Genomic DNA, 23,304 nt, shown 5'->3' with positions numbered 1-23,304 from the left:
TGCCGGGTGTGGCGGCGCACACCTGTTATCCCAACACTTTGGAGGCTGAGGCAAAAAAACTGCTGTGAGTTCAAGGCCAGCCTAAACTATATAGTAAGAGCTTATCTCAAAAAAACAACAACAACAAAAAAAGGAACATATGGTTAAGACAGTTGCACAATGTCAAACAAAAAATAACCTCAAGTGTTAGAATTTGAACACAGATCTGCTCAAGACAAGATTCTTGTTTGCATCGAGAGAAGGTGGATTTCTCCAATTTCAAGCCAGTCTGGTGCCTGATGCCAGATTTTATCCCACTATCAGCTTTCATGTGGACAGAGAGAAGTATTTCATTACACAATACAGGACTGGAAGGCCTACTGAATCTTTACCTCTGATTTCCGTGCACAGGGTTTAAAGAAAGCCATTACAAAAGTTTATCTCTGCTCTAGCTTCCCTCTGAGACCTCCAGCCACTGAAAGGTGAGGAAGGTGCCCACTGAGGTCCTCTTGATGATCCCACTCATCAGGGTGCCTCCTTCTGTTGACAGGCTGGATCACTCGCCACTCAGAAAATGAAGGGTGACATTCCCGAGCAGGTCCCATGGCCCCTGACCCCACGTCACCGGCCCTGGTCAGTTTTTTGTGCTATCCTCCAATGTTCAGCTGGCCTTAGCATGATCTACAACTGGTCACTTGTATCACTCCTAATTTGATTTAAGTCATTATTCACTGAACACCTGTGTGAAGAGAGCTAAGAGGGCTATAAAGACACCCTGGTCATGGTCACTTTTCAATAGACTAGCACAACCTAGAAGAGATGGGAACCCTATACAAATTAATGATATGGCAGGGAGAACATGGTCAGTCTCTTCTAGAGTCAATCTGAAGAGATGGTTTTATTTTCACAGTATAGACCTAAAAGAGACAAATTGTAATTTGCGCTTTGAAAGGTGAGAATGTCAAAAGGGAGAAGTAAATGGAATCTCAGTGGGCATCACTAGGCATACCAATATTGATACTACATGTGTCAGCAACAAGGGCTGAGAGTAAGCAGGGACTCCCCAGCAGGCATGGGGCAGGGTGTGGGGAGAATCCCACAGAAGGAGTTGATAACAGGCAGGCCACAGGCCACAGCCATCCACACATGTGGGATCTGTGGTCTGCAGAATTTCAGAAAGTTTAAAATCAGCCTGCTGATGCACACCTGTAATCCCAGTACTTTGAAAGGCTGAGTGAGGAGGACTGTAAATTTTAAAATTAACATTAAACTTAAAAACTTTTACATATAAATGTGAATTCCAAGCTTATAGTGGAAAAAAAATCTGGTCACTCCAGGCTTACGTTGGGGTCAGTAAACTGAAAATAACTGAGGCAGCCATCCAGAGATAGGAAAATGCCCTCTCATCACTTCAGTATCATTTCACACTGGCTCTGCAGGCCTGATTCACATGACCTCGTGACCCTACTGTGAGGAGAGGCAGTAAGGGGGTTCACATGTTCACCAGCCACTTATGTGAAGTGTTATGGCCACTAGCCCCATGATGTTAAGCACCTTTCTTTTTTGTTATTGTTGTTATTTTTGGTTTTGGTTTTTTTTTTCTTTTGGTACCAGGGATCAAACTCAGGACCTTGCGCTTGCAAGGGAGGTGCAGCTCTGAGCTAAATCCCCAGCTTTCAAGCATCTTTCTTATCCAGCCAATTTCCTCTTCTGTAAAATGAGGCTAATATTACCAACTCATTGGATACTCTAAGACCCAGCACAGTACTTAGCACAGAAGTGCTTAATAAGTGGCACTGCTGCTGTCAGAGACTACCCCCTGGGTAGGGACCAAGATCTATCTGGATGTTCTGCACAAAAGAACCAAGACACACCCAACCCTAACTCTTCCCTTTCTGTGTGGCAAAACCTGACTTGCTGATATTGCTCATCAGGCCCTGAGGTTGTTCTGTACCTCAGCTTAGAGACAATGACAAGATGATAACACTCTCCACGTCCCACACACATATACATACACATGCATTCACACATGTACACATATATACACACACATGCAGTGCTACACACATACATACACACATAAACACAATACACATGCACACACTGGTAAGTTAATATAGGCATTAACAATATTTAAACTTAAGCAGCTTATTTTTCTACTTTCCAGAAACTTTCTTTAATGCAACCAGTTCAAAGATTCTCAAATCACCATCACATCCATCATGGGCTCCTCAAAGCCAAGGCTTATTACCAATCCACAGGCATTAACCTGTCCTGACTGGTGCCCAGAATGGAGGAGGAGTCTGAGGCCGCAGGAGGACCCACTATGTACATGGTTCACTGCCCCACACAGGCTGAGCTCCTGGTCCTGAGCATGAACTGAGCAGATGGAAGCACCCTCACTGCTTCTCCAGGACCAAGGAAACCCTTGGCACTGTAATTTTTCTAAGGGAAGTGACTGGGTTTGTGCTTCTGCATCAGACAGGAAGCCCTGTGTGTCTGCCATGCCCCAGTGAGCCACAGGAGTGCCAAGACACCCAATCCTAAGGTCCCAATATTCAGGACCAACTTATTCAAAGACCAAAGAGTATATGGAGCATTACATTCTCAAATAACATTGCACACATAGAACAGCAAACACAGGTGTCAGTTTACCTTATATTAGAAGCACTGAAAGGGAAGTCATGCATGACAGTGGGTCTCTCCTTCCCAGGACCTCAAGACCAAGACCTTCAACACCTGGGAAAGTGCAGGTGGTCTAAGACCCAGAACTCGGTACTGTGGATGGTGGACCACAATCTTATTTATGAGACATAGATACCAGAAAGGCTAAAGCAGCCTAGGGACATGACATAAAGTCTATAAGAGGAAAACTGCTTTTACAGGCTTGAACATTTTACTCCTAAAAAGTTCTGTACTGAAAAGCTCAGTAATTTAGTTACCAATTTCACCAGAATCAGAGGCTAACTTGTGGTACGTGGCACCTATCCTCCCCACCCAACTCATCCTCCAAGGGAACCCACAATCCAACCCTCAAGAGAAATTAAGGGGAGAAAGTAATTAACAGGTGGAACTCAGGGAGGTGGTCTAAGGAAGTGGGGCTACTGAAAACCCTGCAGCCCCTCTCTCTAATTCCTGTCTGCATACTCTATAGTTTTAATTACGTTAAGGCTCTGGATCTGTGGCTTTATTCTAACTGGCATTACTCAGTTACTCAGTAGCATCACTCAGTAGATTCAGTTAAATCACTTACCTAGAAAAAAAGTGAAGTATATCCATCCAGAAGGGAAAAAAAAAAGAACTAAAAGTAACTTTCCTTTGGGACATGAGGCTTCTATATGTTCTAAATTTAGCTGAGGAATACCTCAACCTTGAGCTGGGAAGCTCTCAAAGCTGTGTTCTCAGGTAGTTTTGTCTGAGGAAGCTGACATCCTAGACAACTGAACTCATCAACCTATCATAGCAAAACATGCTAGAGGCAGGCACTGAGATGTAGACAGCAAGCCTCCATCTCCTCTTGGGTCTCCATTTCCGTAAGGCCTTGCATATTTTCTGGCTGGAGGAGCCTCACTGGTGTATGGGTATCCAAGAGACACAGAGGATGAGTGGAGGAGATGAAGAATGTGTGCTGTCCCACAGGAGGAACTTTGTGCCCTGCTCTGTGTTAGAGCAGAGTCAGGAAGGTCTGGGTGTCCAGGAGACCTACAGGAGCAGCAGACATGGGCAGTGAGAAGCCACAGTGACATTAATGTGACAGCGCTCTGAAGGCTGCCAGGTGACAAGGACAAGGGTGGCCTTCATCCCAGGCTCACTGCAGACTCACTTTAAAATTGCCATACACCCCTGGAAGGACTCTAAACTTGGAAGGAACATGGGACCATAGGATCTGGAACTCACGTTCCTGAAATTCCCTTTATTCTCTCCAGGTAGAAAGGCTAAGTAAGTCTTACCACAAAAGTCTCCTGTAAACCTCAAACATGCTTAGGATTCTATTGAGCTATACATGAAACTCGACCTCCACACTCAGAGCCAGCAACTGAGCAACACCTACAGGCAATATCCACACAGAATCTCTGAGCCTGGGATGAACAATGGATTCAGTCCACCACTGGCCAGCTCCACAGTTGGCCCAGTGCACTGTGAAGCTGTGTATGCACGTTCATTCTGGATGTGCACACTAATTTAATACCAACTCAACTCACATAGTTAAGACAACTATTTGATGCATTCTGAGGAAAAATGGAAAAGATGTCTAGATCATCTACTTACAAAACAGCTTGCCTGCTTTAGCGTGAATGAGAACCAACTACATCTCCAAAGTGCTCCTGGGGAAGACTCAGCAATGCTGCACGATCATCTTTCTTGCGGAGAGCACTGCTATGTTTTCCTTGGACTGCTCCCTATTTACATTGTACCTTATAATCATTTTTGGAAGTGGCAACAATGAAAATGGTTCCATTTGTTTTTCATTATTCTATAATGTCAGTTTTTCTTGCACAAAAAATCAGATTAACCCATACACAGATTAACTGGCTCTTTCTACACCAGGCCTCACACTTTATTTTCACAGTAAGCTGTGCATTCCTATTCAATGCCACAGCTCCCATGCAGAAAGCAAAGCTCCACTCACCTGGCCTGGGAGGCACAGTCCTCATTTGAGAGAGGATGCTGCAAGGAGCCTTCTTTCTGATTTCCAGACTTTAAGTAACAGGACTTAATTTCCCCTGCAAAATCACACAATTTCCGTAAAGTATATTACAGTTGTTTGTATAGTATTTTTTCTTCCTACACTTTTCAAGTTAAAGGGAGCTCAGTTGGGGGTGTATAAGTAATTAATAACTTTTGACACACTAGGTCCTGTTTAGAATTCTCCACAGAACATATATCATGAAAAGGTGACAACGTATAAAAGCAACTTTAAGAAAAATTTTCTTTGACAACCCTTCCTGGCAATATACTTAGAAAAGTTTTGGCTCTTTGCTTAGTACTTAATTGCTTTTAATCAACTTATTTGTGTCATCTCTTAATTCATTTTTCATCAATTCCCTTCACATGTCAGCATGATCTGTGCTAGGCTGTAACTGGGTGTTTTCCTGCATTGTATACACAAGAGTATTATGTAGAGAGTTTTATTAAACGTGCAATTTTGATTGGTGGAGCCCTGAGACCGCTACAGGAGCAAGTGCTGCAGCTCCAATACGCAGATGAGCAAGTGCTGTAGCAGCTGACTGGGTGTCAGCCTGTTAATAAGAAAAAGCAAGGGGTGGAATTCATTTGCAAAGTTGATTAGCTCTGCTAGATGATTGGGGGTACTGAGGTGTGAAATCAGTTCCCATCCTAATGCAAACGGTCTCTCCCCAGAGTTCTCTAGCTTCTTCTTCAAATGGCTCAGGAAGCTTTATTAACCCATCTGCTGTGAGCACCTGGAAGGCGGCTAGGAAAGTAAGGGCAACCTGCCCTTCTCTGGGCTTCAACAGAAGTGCCAGTTTTGTTCTTTATCAAAGACTGCCATGCCTTTGTATTTCTGCAGGAACGTAGGCACTTAAGACTAAAAAATGACTGAGCTCCATATAAGGTATCTGTATAATTTATTATCCAAACCAGGATGACCTTGAGAGCAAAATAATAACTATTACTTGATTTACAGAGACTTTAGCAAAGATTCATTCTAGAAAAACTAGAACCTATAACCTGTGTTTTTGGGACTCTGAACTTGCCACTTACTGATTCTCAATGTATAATATTTTAAACCACGGTTGGATTTTGGTTGGATTAAGAGGATTGTTTTGGGCCGCTTTAAAATATATACTATGGTTAATTCATACAAGTAACAAAACTTCCTGTTCTTCCTTTTAGCTATTAAAATATTTTACAAAATAACCCAACAAGTCCAAGATTAACAATTAAAAAGGGAAACTTACATGTCTGCTTAATAACAATGAACACCTGACTTCACAGGCACACACGTGTAGGCAGGTTGAGATACTATTATCAATAATCACGTCACTGTACTCTGCAAGTCGCACAAGCGCATATCACATCTGATGTGTGTGGGTCTAGACTGGACCATGTGTGGTGAGTGCAGGGTAAGAGTTAGTACTGCACTGGGCCTCCTCTACTCACTGTCACCTACAAGGTCCACAGCCAAGCAGCCTTGCAATGGAGTCATGTAAAATACCAATAAAAAAAATCACATAATTAATTAAATAATTTATGATCTTGAGGGGCCATTTGTGGTCTGTGGGCTGTGGGTGGAATATACCTGTTTTAAATCCTTTTTATAAGATGGTGCTAATAAAATATATCAAGGGCTGACATTCAGCATATATCCAATAAATATTTACATGGTATTGGGCATTGTCCTGCTGAAGTTTACAGGTGTGAGGAAGAAAACTTTATTAGTTAAATTATAAATGGTTAATTAATTATAGACTATAATATCATCAAATAAGAAAAGAATAGGGTATTAAGGGGCAAAAATCAGATGTACTCATTAAGTCTGAACAACATACCTTAGAACTAAGATGTGAAAGACAAATAGCACATGGCAGGCCTCAGGAACGCAGTACATGCAAAGGGCCTAAGGCACAAAGAAGCACACTCTTCCCAAGAATAGTGAGCAAAACCACAGGATTTTGCCTATTCCAACACCTACCATGTTTCCCTGAAAAGAAGACCTAGCTGGAAAGTAAGCCCTAGCATGATTTTTTAGGATGCTTATAATATAAACCCTACCCCCAAAACAAGTCCCAGTTAAGGTCATCAACCAGGGAGGTGCATTTAATATGTCCACTGCAACACAAGATGCATGCACTGAATTATCAAATAATATTACTATAGAATAAATATAAATAAATATCATTAATGTTAATACTTATATGATAATTAAGTATTTGTGAATACCCAGCAGCCACCTTTGGATGAGAGGTAAATTCCTGTGTAAACAGATGAACTCAAGACACTGCCAGAGGCTCGATTGGAATACAGATACTACACGTGAATAACACATGCACTTGATAAGAAACATACCTGGTTGCATCTAACACGACTCTTCATAATTCAATACATCGTGTTTTGTAATGGAAATACTTATTCAACTTGTATGAAATAAAGAAACACTTTCTGAATTTTTGGTGCCTGCAATTTTTCATCACCTTTGTGTAAACGATCATTCTAAATTGTCATCATTTTTGTTGCCACTTGTCTTGTAACTCTTTAATTAACACTTCATTTAATGGAAATTGTGTGATGCCTAACCTGCAAGAGGTCTCGACTTGGGTGAAAAATTCATGGATAAAATCCCTGCCAGCTGTGCTGCTAATGCACTATGAGCTGGCTACATGGGCAAGAAGTGCTCACGTAAGGACAGCTCTACTGCTGGACATGAGAGATTGAGGCCAATGGTTCTATGGGACACAGAATCACAAGAAATTTGGGCCAGAAATCAGGGATTAGAGCATTAAGACGATGTTCCAGAAGATGACACAATTGTATATGAAAATATGTAGGGTGTTGTACATGAATAAGTGTAGATAGTTTTACATGAAAAATAAGACATCCCCTGAAAATAAGCCCTACTGTATCTTTTGGAGCAAAAATTAATATAAGTCCCTGTCTTATTTTCATGGAAATACAGTAGTGCTCAGGCTGAGTCCATACAGCATCCTGAAAGCTGCTGCCTTCCCCTTTTTGCTTATTAGCAAACCATTCTACAACTCACCGTGTTCATCAATGAAAACATGCATTGCATCCACAGAGATCTCCTCCTGTACAGAGGCTTCTGGCCCACTGATGACTTGCAAGACGGAACTGTCTTGCTGGGAAGTTACCCTGTAGATTATCTGTCTTTGTCTATTGCCCTGGAAACTTAACACATATAAAAGCATCAAAAACAATTAGAAATTCTTCCTTATCTTCAATAAAATATTAAAAGCAGCAGCCAGTGAATGAGGCTGCTTTGCAGCAACACAAGTTCAGTAGCTAAGTTACCCTTACAGTGTTGTGGTCTTGGCAGGCGGAGTGAACACGGGGCTGGCGCCAGCATGGTCTTGACTTTGCAAGCCTGGTTTTTCTGGCTTGGAATCCTGTCCACTGAACTTTTTCTTCTCCAGGATTTCCTCCTTTTTCCCTTGTGAATAATGATCTGAAAAACATTGCTTTGTGTGTTAATGTAGTATAAAATAAGAAATTAATGTGATAGCTCCTAGAAATAAACTAGCAAAACTGAAAAAAGAACAGAAAGAAAATCTAAATGGCATCTCTGAGTTTGAATAGAAATGTGTATTTCCTTTTTTTTTTTTTTTTTGGTACCAGGCATTGAACTCGGGTCCTCGCACTTACAAGGCAGGCCACCGAACCGTTGAGCTAAATCCCCAGCCCAGAAATGTGTATTTCTGAAACAAGTTATTTTGGCTTACATACAGATTCAGGGTAGCTGGGCTTGGTGGTACACAGCTGTAATCCCAACACTCAGGAGGCTGAGGCAGGAGGATCACTGTGAGTTCGAGACCAGCCTGGGCTACACAGTGAGTTCAAGGTCAGTCTCACTACGTAGTGAGACCCTGTCTCAAAAAACCCTCCCCCAAAAAATAAGAAAATAGATTCCAGGACTCCCTACTAACTCTGTGACAGACAGACCTGACTGGAAACTACCCATTCTTATACACAGGCCTAAAAGGTTCGTGATTTACAAATGGACAGCTTCAGGTGAAAGCAGTTATATAATATGTCTGTCTGTTTGCAGCAAGTCTCTCTTTTCATGTTAAAACTTATTCCTCTTATTACTCATTCTCCAAATCTAAACATACAAGCTGAAGGTAGAGTTGATTCCTTGATAAAACAGACACCCTTACACACATAACTGATTTTGAACTACATGTCCAGCCTGCAGCAGCCATGGCAAGATCTAGCATTCACTCCTGCCCCGAAACAACTATCAGATGAACATGAAATCCATGATTAATGGGCACAGACTGGGGTTTTTGCTTTCTAGAGTCCTCTTTACACAATGGACCAGAATAAGGTTTTAGCTCTCACCAATACACAAAATGGAATATGCCCCTGCAGGTCAAAACCTGCTTGTCTGTGGACACCCCAACAGCTACAACTAAGGGCAAAATGATCATGGTCTTCCCATGACCAAAGGTACTAACTGTCAGCTCTGAGGCTGAGAGGTATGAAGTCACGGGCTCTTCTGAGCCACACCATCAGACCTGGCAAGGCCTCACAGAGAAAAATCCAGAGATCATCTGTAAGTACAAATTATATCACTACAGACCTGGATCCTCAGGCTGGCAGTTACCAGAGGAGATTGCTGTTTTCTGTGTGCGCCTTGAAGATCAGCATTCCCTGTGCATCCAAAACACTGTCAGGATGTCTTTGGCCCAAAAATGTTTGCCTTTCATCTGACAGCTTGTCGGAAATGTTGCGCTCAGAGTCATCAAGCCCTTCATTTGTGAGGAAGTGCTATCACAACAAATGACTGTTGCCAGCATTCGGCCATGCAGGCAGGCCCATGAAGCCAGGACTCCTGCACACTGCGGGACTGGGATCCATCTGTTTAGCTCTGTCTTATCCTAATCGCCCCTCCCTCACACGCGTGCACTACACAGGCCAGCACTGGGACTATTTCTTTCTTTTTCCCTTAAAATGTAAAGGAATATTTCTGTTTAAAAAACAGTGTACCTTCATCGTATATAATTTAAAACTGGAGACATTTTTTACAATTAAATCATTCAACTCTGCCATTACACTGGAGCCAGTTCTATGTCCCAACAATCTTTCTTTTTTCCTAGATAGATATGATTTGATTTTAGCACAAAAATGAAACAATAAAGATGTTATCTTGTAACTTATTTATCTTAAAATATTAATATCGTTAAGTTTTTTATTATAATACTGAGCCTATTTCACATGTATATTTTTGTCTCCCCACCATCTCTGTCTGACCACCACTACTCCTTCATCCTATCATAACATTCCATACATACTTAAAAACAAGCAAAAGGTGGAGTTCCATCTCTAAAAACTAAACAGACATTTTGGACAACACATTCTTGGCAATGGAAACTGGACATTTATCAAACACAGTAGGAAAAGTTCTCACTTTGCATCATAAAAAGAACTGCCAGGTATCAACAGTCTCAGAAATGAAATAAGATGGAAAATATTCACAAACTGTTTCAACTGTATTATCTCATTTGAGGGTGAGGGGTCACCAGGGATTGAACTCAGGACCTTGTGCTTTTGAGGAAGGTAACAGCACCACTGAGTTAAATCCCATCGGCCCTCAACTGTATTCTTAAAGAGGCTTCCTCCGCTGCCAGAGATCTTGAACAGCCTCCTGCTCAGTCATCCAAAAGCAATTCTTCACATAATTGATAAACTTGGTTTCCCCTTTGGGAAGAGAACCACTTTTTCTATACTTGATTGCATTTTTGCTGCAATGTCTTCTACAGAAGTAGGTCCTTTGGGTGTTTTAGAAGTCTTTTCCTGTTTTTTGAAGGATTCTTGACCTTTTGATCTTGGATTGATGGTTTTGAGTCTTTTCCATTCTGGTTTAATTTTTGTGCACTTTTTGGCTGGAGTATCTCATATTGATTTCTTCAGTGAAGCTTTCTCTTTAGTTTCCTCATCATCAAAATCATTATCATCTTCATCATCGTCATTTTCAGCAGCAGCTAGTTTTACTTTTTTCTGTGGAAACTTGCTACTACTTACAGGGACAGATCACTTTCCAGATGTACTTAAGAGTTTTACATCTTCTTCCTCCTTCTCACCTGACCTTGCATCTTCCTCCACAGCTACTAAGTGCCACCACGAATATGCATAGTCCCTGAACCACACTTCAACCTTAAGAGGTCAGGTGGGGTAATTTCAAAGCCCCCAAGGAAAACTTTCAGCTGCACAGACATTTTCAAAGTTGCCAGTGTTTGTTACTTCACTTGGACTGCCTTCCTGATTCATTGCCTCTGCTTCGACAATGTGCAACTCATCCTTTGCACCAGCCCCTAAACTGACTGTTCTTAATGACAACTGGTACTCATTTTCATTGCTATCTATCTTAAAATGATAATCTTTGTTGGCCTTTAATTCACAACTGAAAAGGTAGTTCCAGGGCCTCAGGGGGCGCGAATCTTCCATGGAATGGTGGCACGCACTTAGGTGGGAGAAGATGCAGGTGGAAATGAATGCTCCAGAGATGAGATGTGCAGAACAGAATCACACCAGGCCAAATATTCATATACATCATCCTTAAATAATAGTTATATATTGCGTCTATCCAGTATGATATATTTAACTGGGCCTTTATTGTTGTAAATTTAGATTGTTTCCATTTTCTATATATATTCACAGTTAATTTCTTAGAAATTTCTAGAAGCTAAGAGATGGTATTTACAAATAGATAATATGTATCGACACAGAAGAACTTTGACCAGCAATCTACAGCATCCAGCTGAGGAAATCAGCTCATTACCTGTAGTCTCCAGCTCAAGACCCCACATGCTGGATAAGTCAGCCTTGTCTGAAGTAAGGCCACTATTGCTAGCAAACAACCCTAGAAGCCAAACTATGCCCCTGCAACAATTAGCCCTAAATAGCCAGGATTTGGTTAGCAACTGACAGCTTTGAACCAGAGAAAGCCAAATGTACATACAGACCTAACAAGCCTCATAAGACACCAGCATCTATTTGGCTGTCCAGCCTCTGCCAGGCCAACAGCCTCCATTGGAAGTACACAGACTCCCTTCCCTCTCTACCTGGCTCTAAGTTTCTCCCAAAACCAGTGCTGGTCTCTGATTCTCTATTATAACAAGCTCTGAACACAGTCTTGGCTTGTACACAATGTAAAATAAAGTAAAACCAAATAAACATATAAATATAGTTTTTTAAAGGCTTTTGAAAAGAGTGTGGTTTTGCCTAACCTTAAATTCCAGTATATTCCTGAGGCCTGAAGATAATCTTGGAGCCTACTGTGGGGATGACTCAGGTTGGAAATAACAGAACAACAAGAAGACCTGAAGAGTCAGGAACTCTTTTCAATCTGTCCAGGGTCAAGCCTTGTTCTGCCATCAAGCAGCACAGTAACAAAATAATAATAATAATAATGATCCCCTTAGTTGCCATTGTCATCAATAGTATCACTGCTATTTACATATGCACTCCAGAACTATGATTTTAGATTACAATAACAAACTTTTCTTTAGGAAAAGAACAAGGAGTCATTACTAATCTCACAGATCTCAGGTACTGCTGAGGACTGCCTGCCTGATTTGCCACCATTGGCACTGATGGCCTCTGAGAGTAAAAAGACTTATCTAGCCTTCCTCTTTCTTCCTGAAACTAAAAACAACTGGCCTTTTGCAAAGGAGGATCCAAACCCATTACAGCCCCTTCCTTTCTTGTATATTCAGCCTTGCTCCAACCATGCCTGCTTCTTCTCACAGATCAACCCGGCCCCATAACTTCTTCCACACCACTGGTATCTCCAACTCAACACTGCTCAGATCAAATGTGGCTGGCTAGAAGTTTTAAGAAGAGCAGAAAGTCAAGGAGACAGACAGATCAAATAAACCTTACAATGGCCTGGGGGCAAAATAAAACTTGACAGACTGAAATTGGTTGAGTAGCAAGACTTCACATACTTTCCTCATTAAGTCCTTCTCGGAAAGCTATTACACATTATCACTCATGCTTCACTGAGGGATCTGGGATTCAGATGGGTTTTGTGCAAGCTCACCCAGCTGATACTGCAGAACCAAACTTTGGTCCTGGGCTATCTGGCTCCAAGGCCAGTACTCTGTCTACACTTCATGTTTCTCAAGTCATCATTCAAGTCCTCCAGATTATTTATGTTCAGTACAGCATCTGGCATCCATATAGGGTTATGTAAATGAATTAAAATTTAATAGAACTAAAAATACAGTTTCCTAGCTGTACAATTCCCATTGCAAGCATCTGATGGCTGAACATGAGTTAATGGCTTCCACACCGGACTGCAGACAGGGAATATTTCCATCACTGCAGAAAGTGCTGTGGTGGGTCTGTAAGTGTGGGTCTTCATACTGAACAGATGACACACATCCACCTTACACAGTATCAGGAAGCTCTCCATCTCAAGAAAAAGTCTGTCTCTGCTTTGATGCACTGGCTATATCTTTAAAAATTTTACCTGGGGCGTGGTGGTGCACGCCTATAATCTCAGCACTCGGGGAGGCTAAGGTAGGAGGATCACTGTGAGTTTGAGACCAGCCTGAGCTACATAGTGAGTTCCAGGTCAGTCTCAACTACACAGTGAGACCCTGTCTCAAAAAACAAAAACAAAAATTTTACCTGCATTGGAGGAAATCACCCAAAGCTGCCAATATGGAGCCAGAAGAAACCCCAACTAACCGTGTCTAAAAACAAAAACAAAAATTTTACCTGCATTGGAGGAAATCACCCAAAGCTGCCAATATGGAGCCAGAAGAAACCCCAACTATGTCAGAGAGCACAGAATGGTCAGCAGCTAAGGATCAATCTTAGCTCTGAAACATGCTACAACCCAAATTGAAGGAGCAGAATTGAAGGAAAAATGCTGCAGCCCAAATTGAAGAAATGAACCATCCGTGCACTCAAAATTTCTAGCCCTACCATACAGCCCGGCCCAACACAGACCTCTGCAGAAATGAGATCCTCAAAAGTCACAGAAATGAAGACATTTAAAGCCCAGAGATACTGTATTTATAAAACCTCTAGTCTTTTAATATCATTTTTGGATGATGAAACTGAAGCCTCTCTGTAACCACAAGTAACCTAAAAGTAAATGCTCCCAGCCTTCACAAGGAAAATAGTTTAATTGTGATAAGCAGGGATTGTGGGTCAAGGCTGCTGACCAGCCTCAGTCCTGGCCCTTTCTGTGCTGAGCAGAGTAACTGGGGGGAGAATGAGTGAAAATCCTGAATCTCTCTGCAGACGAGGATCGACAACAATATGGACAACACAGGGTTCTATGCAGAGTGAGTGACTTAACTATGAAGGTGACTGTACAGCTGATCATTCAAACTGAGGATGCTTTAGAAATAAATTCAGTGCTGCTAATAATTATATTAACAAAACAAGTGTAAGTGGGGAGTCTTCTCAGTAAACTATAATGCACAGTCATCCTGGTTAATATACACAAAGTACTTATCTGGCATAAATTAAGAGGTATAGAAATGATTGATATGTTTACATTTTGGCACAATCAGGGAATTCTACATTTTGTGATGGAATTCAGCAGGAAAAGCAGATTCACTGAGCAGAAACCTGCTTTATGATTACTTTTGCCAGGATTTATCTCCACATCTCCTATGTTTTGTCATCACTATGAAAAAATATAATTATTTCCCTGGAAATACATTCTTGCTCTCTAGTGAAGCTTTAATTTTTCTGATATGGTCAGTCAATACAGGTAGAGTATTTCTAATCTCCAAATCCAAAATGCTCCAAAACTGGAAACTTCCTGAGTAGCAACATGCCACCCAAAAGGATAGTTCCACAACTGATCTCATGTGATAGATCACAGTCAAAATGTAGGTACATTAAAAATATTGCCAAAAACTGCCTTCCAAATATGTGTCTGAAGCATATGTTGAACATAAATGAATCTAACCATGAACATGAATTTCACCTTCAGACTCTGGTCTCATCCCCAACATATCTCGATGTGTATATGTAAATATTCCAAAATCTAAAAAATATCCAAAATCTGAAATACTTGTGGATTGGGATCGTTCCAGCATTTAGGATAAGGGTACTCTACTGGAACGTGTTTTGCTCATCATCCAGCTCAATACCAGCACATTTAGCACACACAGACACAAAACCAAGCAGCAAATGATTGATCAGATCAGACCCAGGGATAAAGGACAAAGAGGGGCTCAACTTGCCACCCGAAGAAGAGGAAAGAGCTGTACCTCTGTAAAGTTCTCTGGCTTCGCTGGTTCCATGGGGGTCTGCTGAGCCCTTTGGCTGAGTGGAGGCCACCACCTTGGAAGTGCTGATGGATTCCAACAGGGAGACAAACTCCAGGAAGTTGGACTCATTTGGGATCTGCCCCTCCTTTGCCTCCAGGTCAGATTTGGAAGTAGGTAGGGTTTTCTCCTTGTCGCTAACCACATCTGTAGAACTTCTGCCCAAGAAGACATTGGTCCCACTGTCCACACTGAGCACGCGGGCATGTCTCTTCTCATGGCTGCCCTTACAGGAAGATGGGTCGAGAGTATCCTGGCCATCCTTCTCACCCTTGGCCTCAGAGGTGAGGGCTGGTTCCCTGGCATGCCTTGGGCCAGGACTGTGGGTCTGTGTGGTTCTTCCCACCTTCTCCGAAGAGCACTGATCAGAGGCCTCCACCCTCAGTCTATCTGGGGTCCTCTGATTTCCGTGGCCCTCAGGCCCAGTGACACCTCCCCCTCCATCGGACAGTTCAAGGGTGATCACAGGAATTTGGATATGCTCTGCATTCGGAGGACTGGCCACCCTTGGGGAAGCTGGGTCCACATGAGACCTTGAACCAACCTGCTCTGTGCCTGTCACCTTCAGGTGGAGGGAGCTTCCCTCTTCTGTCGTGGAATTCGGGGTACTGCTCATCGTGATCACAATTTTAATGGGCTCATGCAGACTCAGCGGGTCCCCGGGCTGAGAGGTATCAATGAGAGTCACAGCCACCTCACTATCTGAGGAGTTCATGCCCTGGCTAAAGGGCAGGTCCACCTGGCCCAAAGTACCCGCCAGCCTCTCTGCTGGTTTGGCCATGATGGTATGGCACTGGGGGCAGCTGCTGCTCAGGCTGTCCTGTGGTGACTTGCTTTGCAAATGCTCCCTTATGGAGCCTTGGGGACAGGTGACTGGCTCCGGAATTAGGACTGAATTCTCACTACCCCAGGGCTGGAAGGAAACATCTGCCTCTATTAGATCATATTGGGACAAAGACAGGCGTGGCAACTTCTTTAAATCTCCCTTGTCCACTAAGCCACCCTCAGACCTGTGGCGAGGTGGGCACTGCCCCTGGCCTTCTCGTCCCCTCCTTTCCTCATTGATGAGAGCTTCTGGGACAGCTGGATTGGTGAGTCCTGCTGACCTGGGCACGGGTTCTGGTAGGCACACATGAGAAGCAGGTAAGCTTTCCATCTTGATGCCAGGTGAGGTAGACGACATTGGTGCTCCAGGGTGGTCCTCGGACAGAATGACACCTGAGGCAAACCAGAACGAGAAACCTCATCACTACCTGAAGGGTACAAACGAAGTCCCTGAGCAAGAACCAAAAGTGACAAATGAATAGCAAAAACTCAATCTCAGAAATAAATGTGCTTGGATGCTTATTTTTAAGAATATCACTTCCACTGTGAAATTGTACTAAAATGTCTATATTTTGTTGTTATTGTTGTTTTTTAGCACTGGTGCTGGGACTACATCCAGGGCCTTCTCACTGAGTTTACAACTTTATATTTATCTATGTTTTAAATTTTGAAATAAAAATGATCTGCTGGGAAATATTGAAGGCACAGGCATAAGCAACAGAATCCCAACAGCACAAGAAATAGTACCAAAAATCGACAACGGCATCATATTAAATTAAAAAGATTCTGGGCCAGGGATTTAGCTCAGTGGTTCCGCCACCTGCCTGGCAAGCACCAGGTCCAGAGTTTGATCATCGGTACCAAAATTAATTAATTAAAAAGCTTCTGGGGCGATTCGATGGCCTGCCTTGCAAGTGCAAGGACCCGAGTTCAATCCCGAGTACCAAAAAAAAAAAAGCTTCTGTACAGCAAAGGAAATAACCCACAAAGCAAAGTGACAATCTACAGAATGGGAAATAAATTTTATCAGCTACTTTCAGTCAGAGGAATAATATCTAGAATATACAAAGAACTAAAAAAAACAAATTAGACCTTCTCTTCAAATAAAAGTACCAATCCAAATATGGGCAACTGAAGTGAACAGAGAAGTACAAATAGCCAATAAATACATGAAAACATAGTCAATATCACTGGCCAGTAGATAGATGCAAACAAGAATGTGATCTTGCCAGACGTGGTGGCACACACCTGTAATCCCAGCACTTGGGAGGCTGAGGCAGGAAGATTGCTGCAAGTTCAAGACCAGCCTGGACTACACAGTGAGTTCCAGGTCAGTCTCAACTACATAGTGAGACCCTGTCTCAAAAAACTAAAAAAAAAAAAAAGAATGTGGTCTCATTTTACTTCAGAAAGAATGGCTATTATCAAGCAATCAGATAACAAATGCTGACTAGGCTTCGGGAGGAAAAACGATCACTTCTACGTTGGTCGGAACGTAAACTGGTACATCCACTGTGGAAATCAGTATGGAGGTTCCTCAAAAAATTAAAACTAGAAATTCTGTTTGACACAGCTATTCCTCTTCTCAGCATCTTCCCAAAAAAGTTAAAGACATTATGTTATGGGGATACATGTATATGCATATGTTAGCACCACAACTGGTAATAGATAAATTTGAGAAGCAGCTTCTATGTCCATTAACAGAAAAATGGATAAAGAAAATCTGGAATTTCTATACAATGGAGTACTACTTATAAAAGTAAACCTCAGTCATTTGTAGAAAAATGGATGCATCTTAAACCATAAGGGGAAGTGAAATAAATCAGACACACAAACTTAAATATTGCACAGTTTCTCTTATATAAGAAACCCAAAATATAAATAAAAGATAGATAATAGGAAGTAGGGAGATAGATTTTTTTCAAAGAGGAAGAGTCATGTGATTTTTTAAATTAAGTTTTTTGTATGTTTTAGGTATACAATACAGTTACATTCATCACTAGGATCTTGTACCTTTACATGATTTATCTTGGTTTTTATTTTTCCCCATTCCCCAGCCCTCCCTTCACCCCTCCACCCTTCCCTGTTTACAAAGACACTGTTTCCATGTTTTTCCTTTTCACATATTTTTCTTTTCTCTTTTTACCTTTCCCCTACCCCTCCCATTTCCTCTACTGTTTTAGATCTTTTCTTCCTATTACAAAATATCAATAATACATTTTGATCCTTATTTAGACTTTTAGTTTTTCACACCAGAAAAACTATTTGGTATTATTAATTTCACTTGAGTATGGCCTCAACGTGCATGCACTTAGCTATTAATATCTCTAGTTTCTCCTGCTTTATGTCTGATTAGTACTCCATTTTATTTATAGCAGCACAGTTTGTAATAGCTAAAACTTGAAAACAGCCCATTTGCCCATCAGTTGGAAACTGGATAAAGAAGATGTGGGTTTCCTATAAAATGGAATACTACTCAGCCATAAAGAATGAGAAATTAGATTCATTCATAGGAAAATGGATACATTTTGAGGATATACTCCTAACTGAAATAAATAAGTCACACATGTGTAAATACCAAATAGTTTCTCTGGTGTGAAAAACTATAATAGTACACAAGATACTAATGAGATAATTAACAATGTGAAATAGGAAGAAAAGGTCTAAAGGTGTAGGGAAAGTGGGAAGAATAGGGGAAAGGGAATAAGGGAAAAAAATGAGAACCAAGACCTGTCATGTAAAGGTACAAGATCCCAGTAATGAATGTAACTGTACTGTATACCTAGAATGTACCAATAAACTCAAAAAAAAGAAAAAAAAGGGAAAAGAAAAAATATGAGAAAATGAAAAAATGGAAATAAAGTGTTTGTAAGTGGGGAGGGGAGGCGTGGGTGAAGGGAGGGCAGGGACAAGGAAAAAATGAGAACCAAGACCTGTCATGTAAAGATACAAGATCCCAATAATGAATGTAACTGTACTGTATACCTAAAATGTACCAATAAACTCAATTTAAAAAAAAACACATCTTCTTTATCCAGTCTCCAGTTGATGGGCAATTGAGCTGTTTCCATATTTTAGCTGTTACAAACTATGCCACTATAATAATGGGTGAGCATATATTGCTATGGTATGATTTTTTTAATGCTTTTGGGAAGATACCCAGCAGAGGAATAGCTGGGTCAAATGGGACTTCTAATCCTAGTTGCTTGAGGTATCTCCATATTGATTTCCACAGTGGTTTCACGAAATCATCAGTGTGGCCCCTCCCTCACCCAAGCCTCCCCACCACCAGAGGACTGGTGAGGACCAGAGCCACAGGGGAATCTCTGGCAACCCAACACCACTACCCCACTACCCCAACACCCTGCCTCTGGCTTCCTGACTATGCCTGTACCTCATCAAAACTGCAGACACAGCGGTTCTTAAAGGCCATTGCCCTGACCTAGAGCAGAAGTGAAGAACATAAAGAGGGCCTTACTCCTTCTAAGTCCCCATCCTGAAGGGTAAAGTTACTATATTGATCAGGATATTCATTATAAACATATTTTGGGCTAGTCTTCAATTTCTGTTAAAGATGACAGAGTAATAACTGCCAAAAATTGTCATTTTCTAAGCTGTGCTTGATTCTATTGTTGTTGCTGATTGTATCAGTTGGGCTAGTGTTGTGATTGATCTAATCCGTTATCTTTCCCGGTATAATGAAAATGAGATTGCCCCAGAGTCATTAGAGACTGAAAATCTAAAGACCAGCTATATCTGGAAGACACCTCTGGGAAGCAGTCATTCCATAAGGTTTCTAAATACAAGCAACAAAGATACTTGCAATAAGTAATATCAAAGTTTCAATCCAGGAATTAAATCAAGGACTATACCAACAACAATAATAGAAATGAAAAGGCATTTAAGCAAGACACAGTCTTTCAGTTTACCAAAGGCAAATTCTGGGGGAAACAAGATGGAAAAGTCTGATAATCAACCACCTGGACAACCTGAACTGATAGCAAAGAAAGTTAAAAAAAAAAAAAAAAGATAAAGGAGGCTCTAGAAAAATTCAAAACAGAAATAATTTCCAAAATAACTACAGAGATGATGAACAGAATAAAAAAACATGATTAGAGTCTCTAGAACAGAAAAAGATTCAAAAATAGATGTTTAGAACCATGATAGAAGCCATGAATGCTCAGCATAGAAATGAAGTGGAAATTATGAAGGCCCAACATAAGAAAGAAATGGAATCCATGAAACAGATTCAAACTGATATCCAGCAGATTAAAAACTCTATTGAAAGTATACATAGCAGACTGACCCAATATGAAGAAGGAATATCAGACATAGAAGACAGAATGGTGGTCAGTGACCACGCAGAGGGATCTCTTAAAAATAATAAGGGACCATGAAAAATAAATCCAACAGCTCCTAAATGATGCAAAGAAGAATACCATAAGATTGACAGGAGTCCATGAAAAAGCAAGAGAAAGCACAAATGACATTTAAAAAGAAAAACTGCTCACAGAATTAATGACAGAAAACTTCCCAAACAGAGCAAAAGAACTTGACATACAGATGAGTGAGGCATATAGGACTCGAACTAGTTATGATAAAAAAATCTACACCTAGCCATGTAATAGTCAAGATCCCAGAAACCCAACAGAAGTACAAAATACTACAAGCAGTTAGAGAAAAGAAACAAATTACATGAAAAGGAAAGCCCATCAGAATCACAACAGACTTTTCAACACAATCCCTCAAGTCAAGGAGATCCTGGAGTGAGGTATTTCAAACCCTAAAAGAAAACAACCTCCAACCTAGGTTGATATATCCTGCAAAACTATCTTTCAAAATCAATGGAGAAATAAGATTCATTCATGATAAAGAACAGCTGAGAAACTTCATAAATACCAAATCAGCACTCCAAACACTTTTTTAAAATATCCTAGAAAAAAGACAATGAAGATCACAACTCCATGAGGCTCAAGATAGCAAATCCAATTGGCAAGAAATTAAAGGGACAGGGAGAAAAATAAAAAAAGAACCAACAACAGGAAAGTAACATGACAATGATAAGTCAATACATAGCAGTTACAACCATCAATGTCAATGGCCTCAATGCACCAATCAAAAGAAATAGACTGGCAAAATGGATTAAGAAGCAAAATCCAACAATATGTTGTATACAAAAAACACACCTACTTGAAAAAGAAACTTACAGACTGAAAGTAAAAGGATGGAAAACAGTTCTCCATGTGACAGGAACCCAGAAAAAAGCAGGGGTAGCTATCTTATTTGTAGACAAAGTGAATTTCACACCAAAACTAATTAAAAGAGAGAAAGGTCACTACATCCTTGGAAAGGGAATGATCCAAGAGGAAGATATGACAATCATAAATATATATGCACCAAACACTAATGCCCCCAACTATACAAAACAAATATTAAGGGACATGAAAAACCAAATAAGCACTAACACAATTGTAGTGGGGAACCTCAATACCTCATTGTCACAAACAGACAGATCATCTAGACAAAAAAATGAATAATGAAATAGTGGAACTGAACCAAGCTTTTGAACAAATGGACTTAGTACATGTCTACAGGGTGCTCTACCCCAGAAAATCAGAATATACATTCTTCTCAGCTGCACGTGGGTCATTCTCCAAAATAGACCACATACTAGTTTATAGAACATGTTTAAGTAAATGCAAAGGAATTGAAGTTATCCCATGTATATCATCAGACCATAGTGCAATTTAACTGGAGATTAATAGCATAAGAACTTCACAAACACACGGAAATTGAATAATACTCTCCTGAACAACCAATGGGTCACAGCAAAAATTAAAGAAGAAATTAGGCAGTTTTTGCAATTTAATAAACATACCAGTACAACATATAAGAATCTATGGGATACAATGAAAGCAGTTTTATGTGGGAAATTCATAGCAGTGAATGCCCACACTAGGAAAACAGAGCTACCTCAAATAAACAACCTAATGGTGAATCTTTAGCTCCTAGAAAAAGAAGAGCAAGAGAAACCCAAAGCTCATACAAGGGAGGAAATTATAAAGATCAGAACAGAAATCAGTGCAACAGAGACTAAGAGAATGATACAGAAAAATCAACAAATCAAAGAGTTGGTTTTTTGAAAGAATAAATAAAATCCATAAAACCTTAGCCAACTTTATCAAAAAAAGAAAGAAAAGGCTCAAATTCATTCAAATAGGAATGGAAATGATGAAGTCAAAAAAGATCCACCAGAAATCCAGAGGATCATCAATACTTACTTCAAGAACATGTGATTTATCTGGGTTTTATAGTCACACATCCCTGGCTCTGCTATGTACTAACTTGCTTCCTTGAGCAAGCTACTTAATCTCTCTAAACCAAGAGAAATAACCTCTGACTTTTTTTTCTTTGAAGATAGTTTTAGCTATTCTAGGTCTTTGCATTTCCATGTGATCTGTTAATTTCTGCAGGAAGACAACTGGGACTTTACTAAGGATTGTGATGAGTTTGTAGATGAATTCAGGAGTATTTTTTATCTGAACAATATTAATTCTTCCAACCCATGACTGTAGAATACCTTTCTTCCTTAATTTCTTTTAACAATGTTTTGTCATTTTTAGTTAACAAGTCTTGCACTTCTTTTGTCAAATTTACTCCCAAGTATTTTACTCTTCTAGATGCTATAACTGAAATTGGATTCTTAATTTCATTTCATCATTCATTGCTAGTGTAGAAATATAATTGATTTCTTCACATTGATTTCATATTCTCAAATTTGCTGAACATATTTATTAGTTCTAATAGCTTTTTAATGGATTCTTTAGAACTTTCTATGATGTTATCAGTGAATAAAGATACTTTTTCTTTTCCAGTCTTGTTGCCTTTTTTTTTTCTTTTTCTTCATTAATTGCTCTGGTTAGTTTCTCATAAAATGTTGAATAAGAATAGTGAGAGTGGATATCACTGCCTTGTTTCTGGCTTTATGGAGAAAGCATTTGAATAATATTAGCTTTGAGTGTTTCATAGTGGCTTTTATCAGGTTTGAGATATTATCTTATAATCCTAAATTGTTGAGTGTTTTTAGCAGGAAAGGCTGTTGGATTTTATGCACTTTTCTCAAGAAACTACTAAAAGAAATGAATTCACTGCTTCTTTAACAACACAAAGATTAAGTTTGAACTAGGAAAGAAACAAAGCAACTTGCTTGGGTGCAGTGTTATTAAAAGCAAACAAACAAAAACCACAGGTGTAGTAGTCATGAATACTTTAAATGACACCTGTGCATTTAACTAACTGTGCTTTAGAATTAAGTGGTTTATGTGAAATCTCTATTTCCAGGACAAGTAAAAAAAGAAGGAAATAGCTGGGCATGGTGGCACAAGCCTATAATTCCAGCACTTGGGAGGCTCAGGCAGGAGGATCGCTGTGAGTTCAAGACCAGCCTGGGCTACATAGTGAGTTCCAGGTCAGTCTCAACTACACAGTGAAACCCTGTCTCAGAAAA

At 40.4% G+C, this 23,304-nt stretch overlaps 1 protein-coding gene and 1 pseudogene across 1 annotated transcript in view; both read right to left on the bottom strand.

Moving 5' to 3' along the window:
• Pcnx2 (pecanex 2) overlaps positions 1-23,304 on the bottom strand; it is a 205,321-nt gene that overhangs the window by 166,516 nt on the left and 15,501 nt on the right. The window contains exons 6-9 of the mRNA XM_010622007.3: positions 14,916-16,190; positions 7,975-8,122; positions 7,700-7,845; positions 4,610-4,703 (exon numbers count right to left, since the gene is read on the bottom strand). Coding sequence (XP_010620309.1) covers positions 4,610-4,703; positions 7,700-7,845; positions 7,975-8,122; positions 14,916-16,190 — 1,663 coding nt within the window. The remainder of the gene's footprint in view (positions 1-4,609; positions 4,704-7,699; positions 7,846-7,974; positions 8,123-14,915; positions 16,191-23,304) is intronic.
• On the bottom strand, positions 10,280-11,100 carry LOC104860761 (annotated as a pseudogene).

The sequence above is a fragment of the Fukomys damarensis genome, unplaced genomic scaffold (genome assembly GCF_012274545.1).
Source record: "Fukomys damarensis isolate Sample0158 unplaced genomic scaffold, DMR_v1.0_HiC HiC_scaffold_10, whole genome shotgun sequence".
NCBI lineage: Eukaryota > Metazoa > Chordata > Mammalia > Rodentia > Bathyergidae > Fukomys > Fukomys damarensis.
This window is presented reverse-complemented; position numbering and strand designations above follow the sequence as displayed.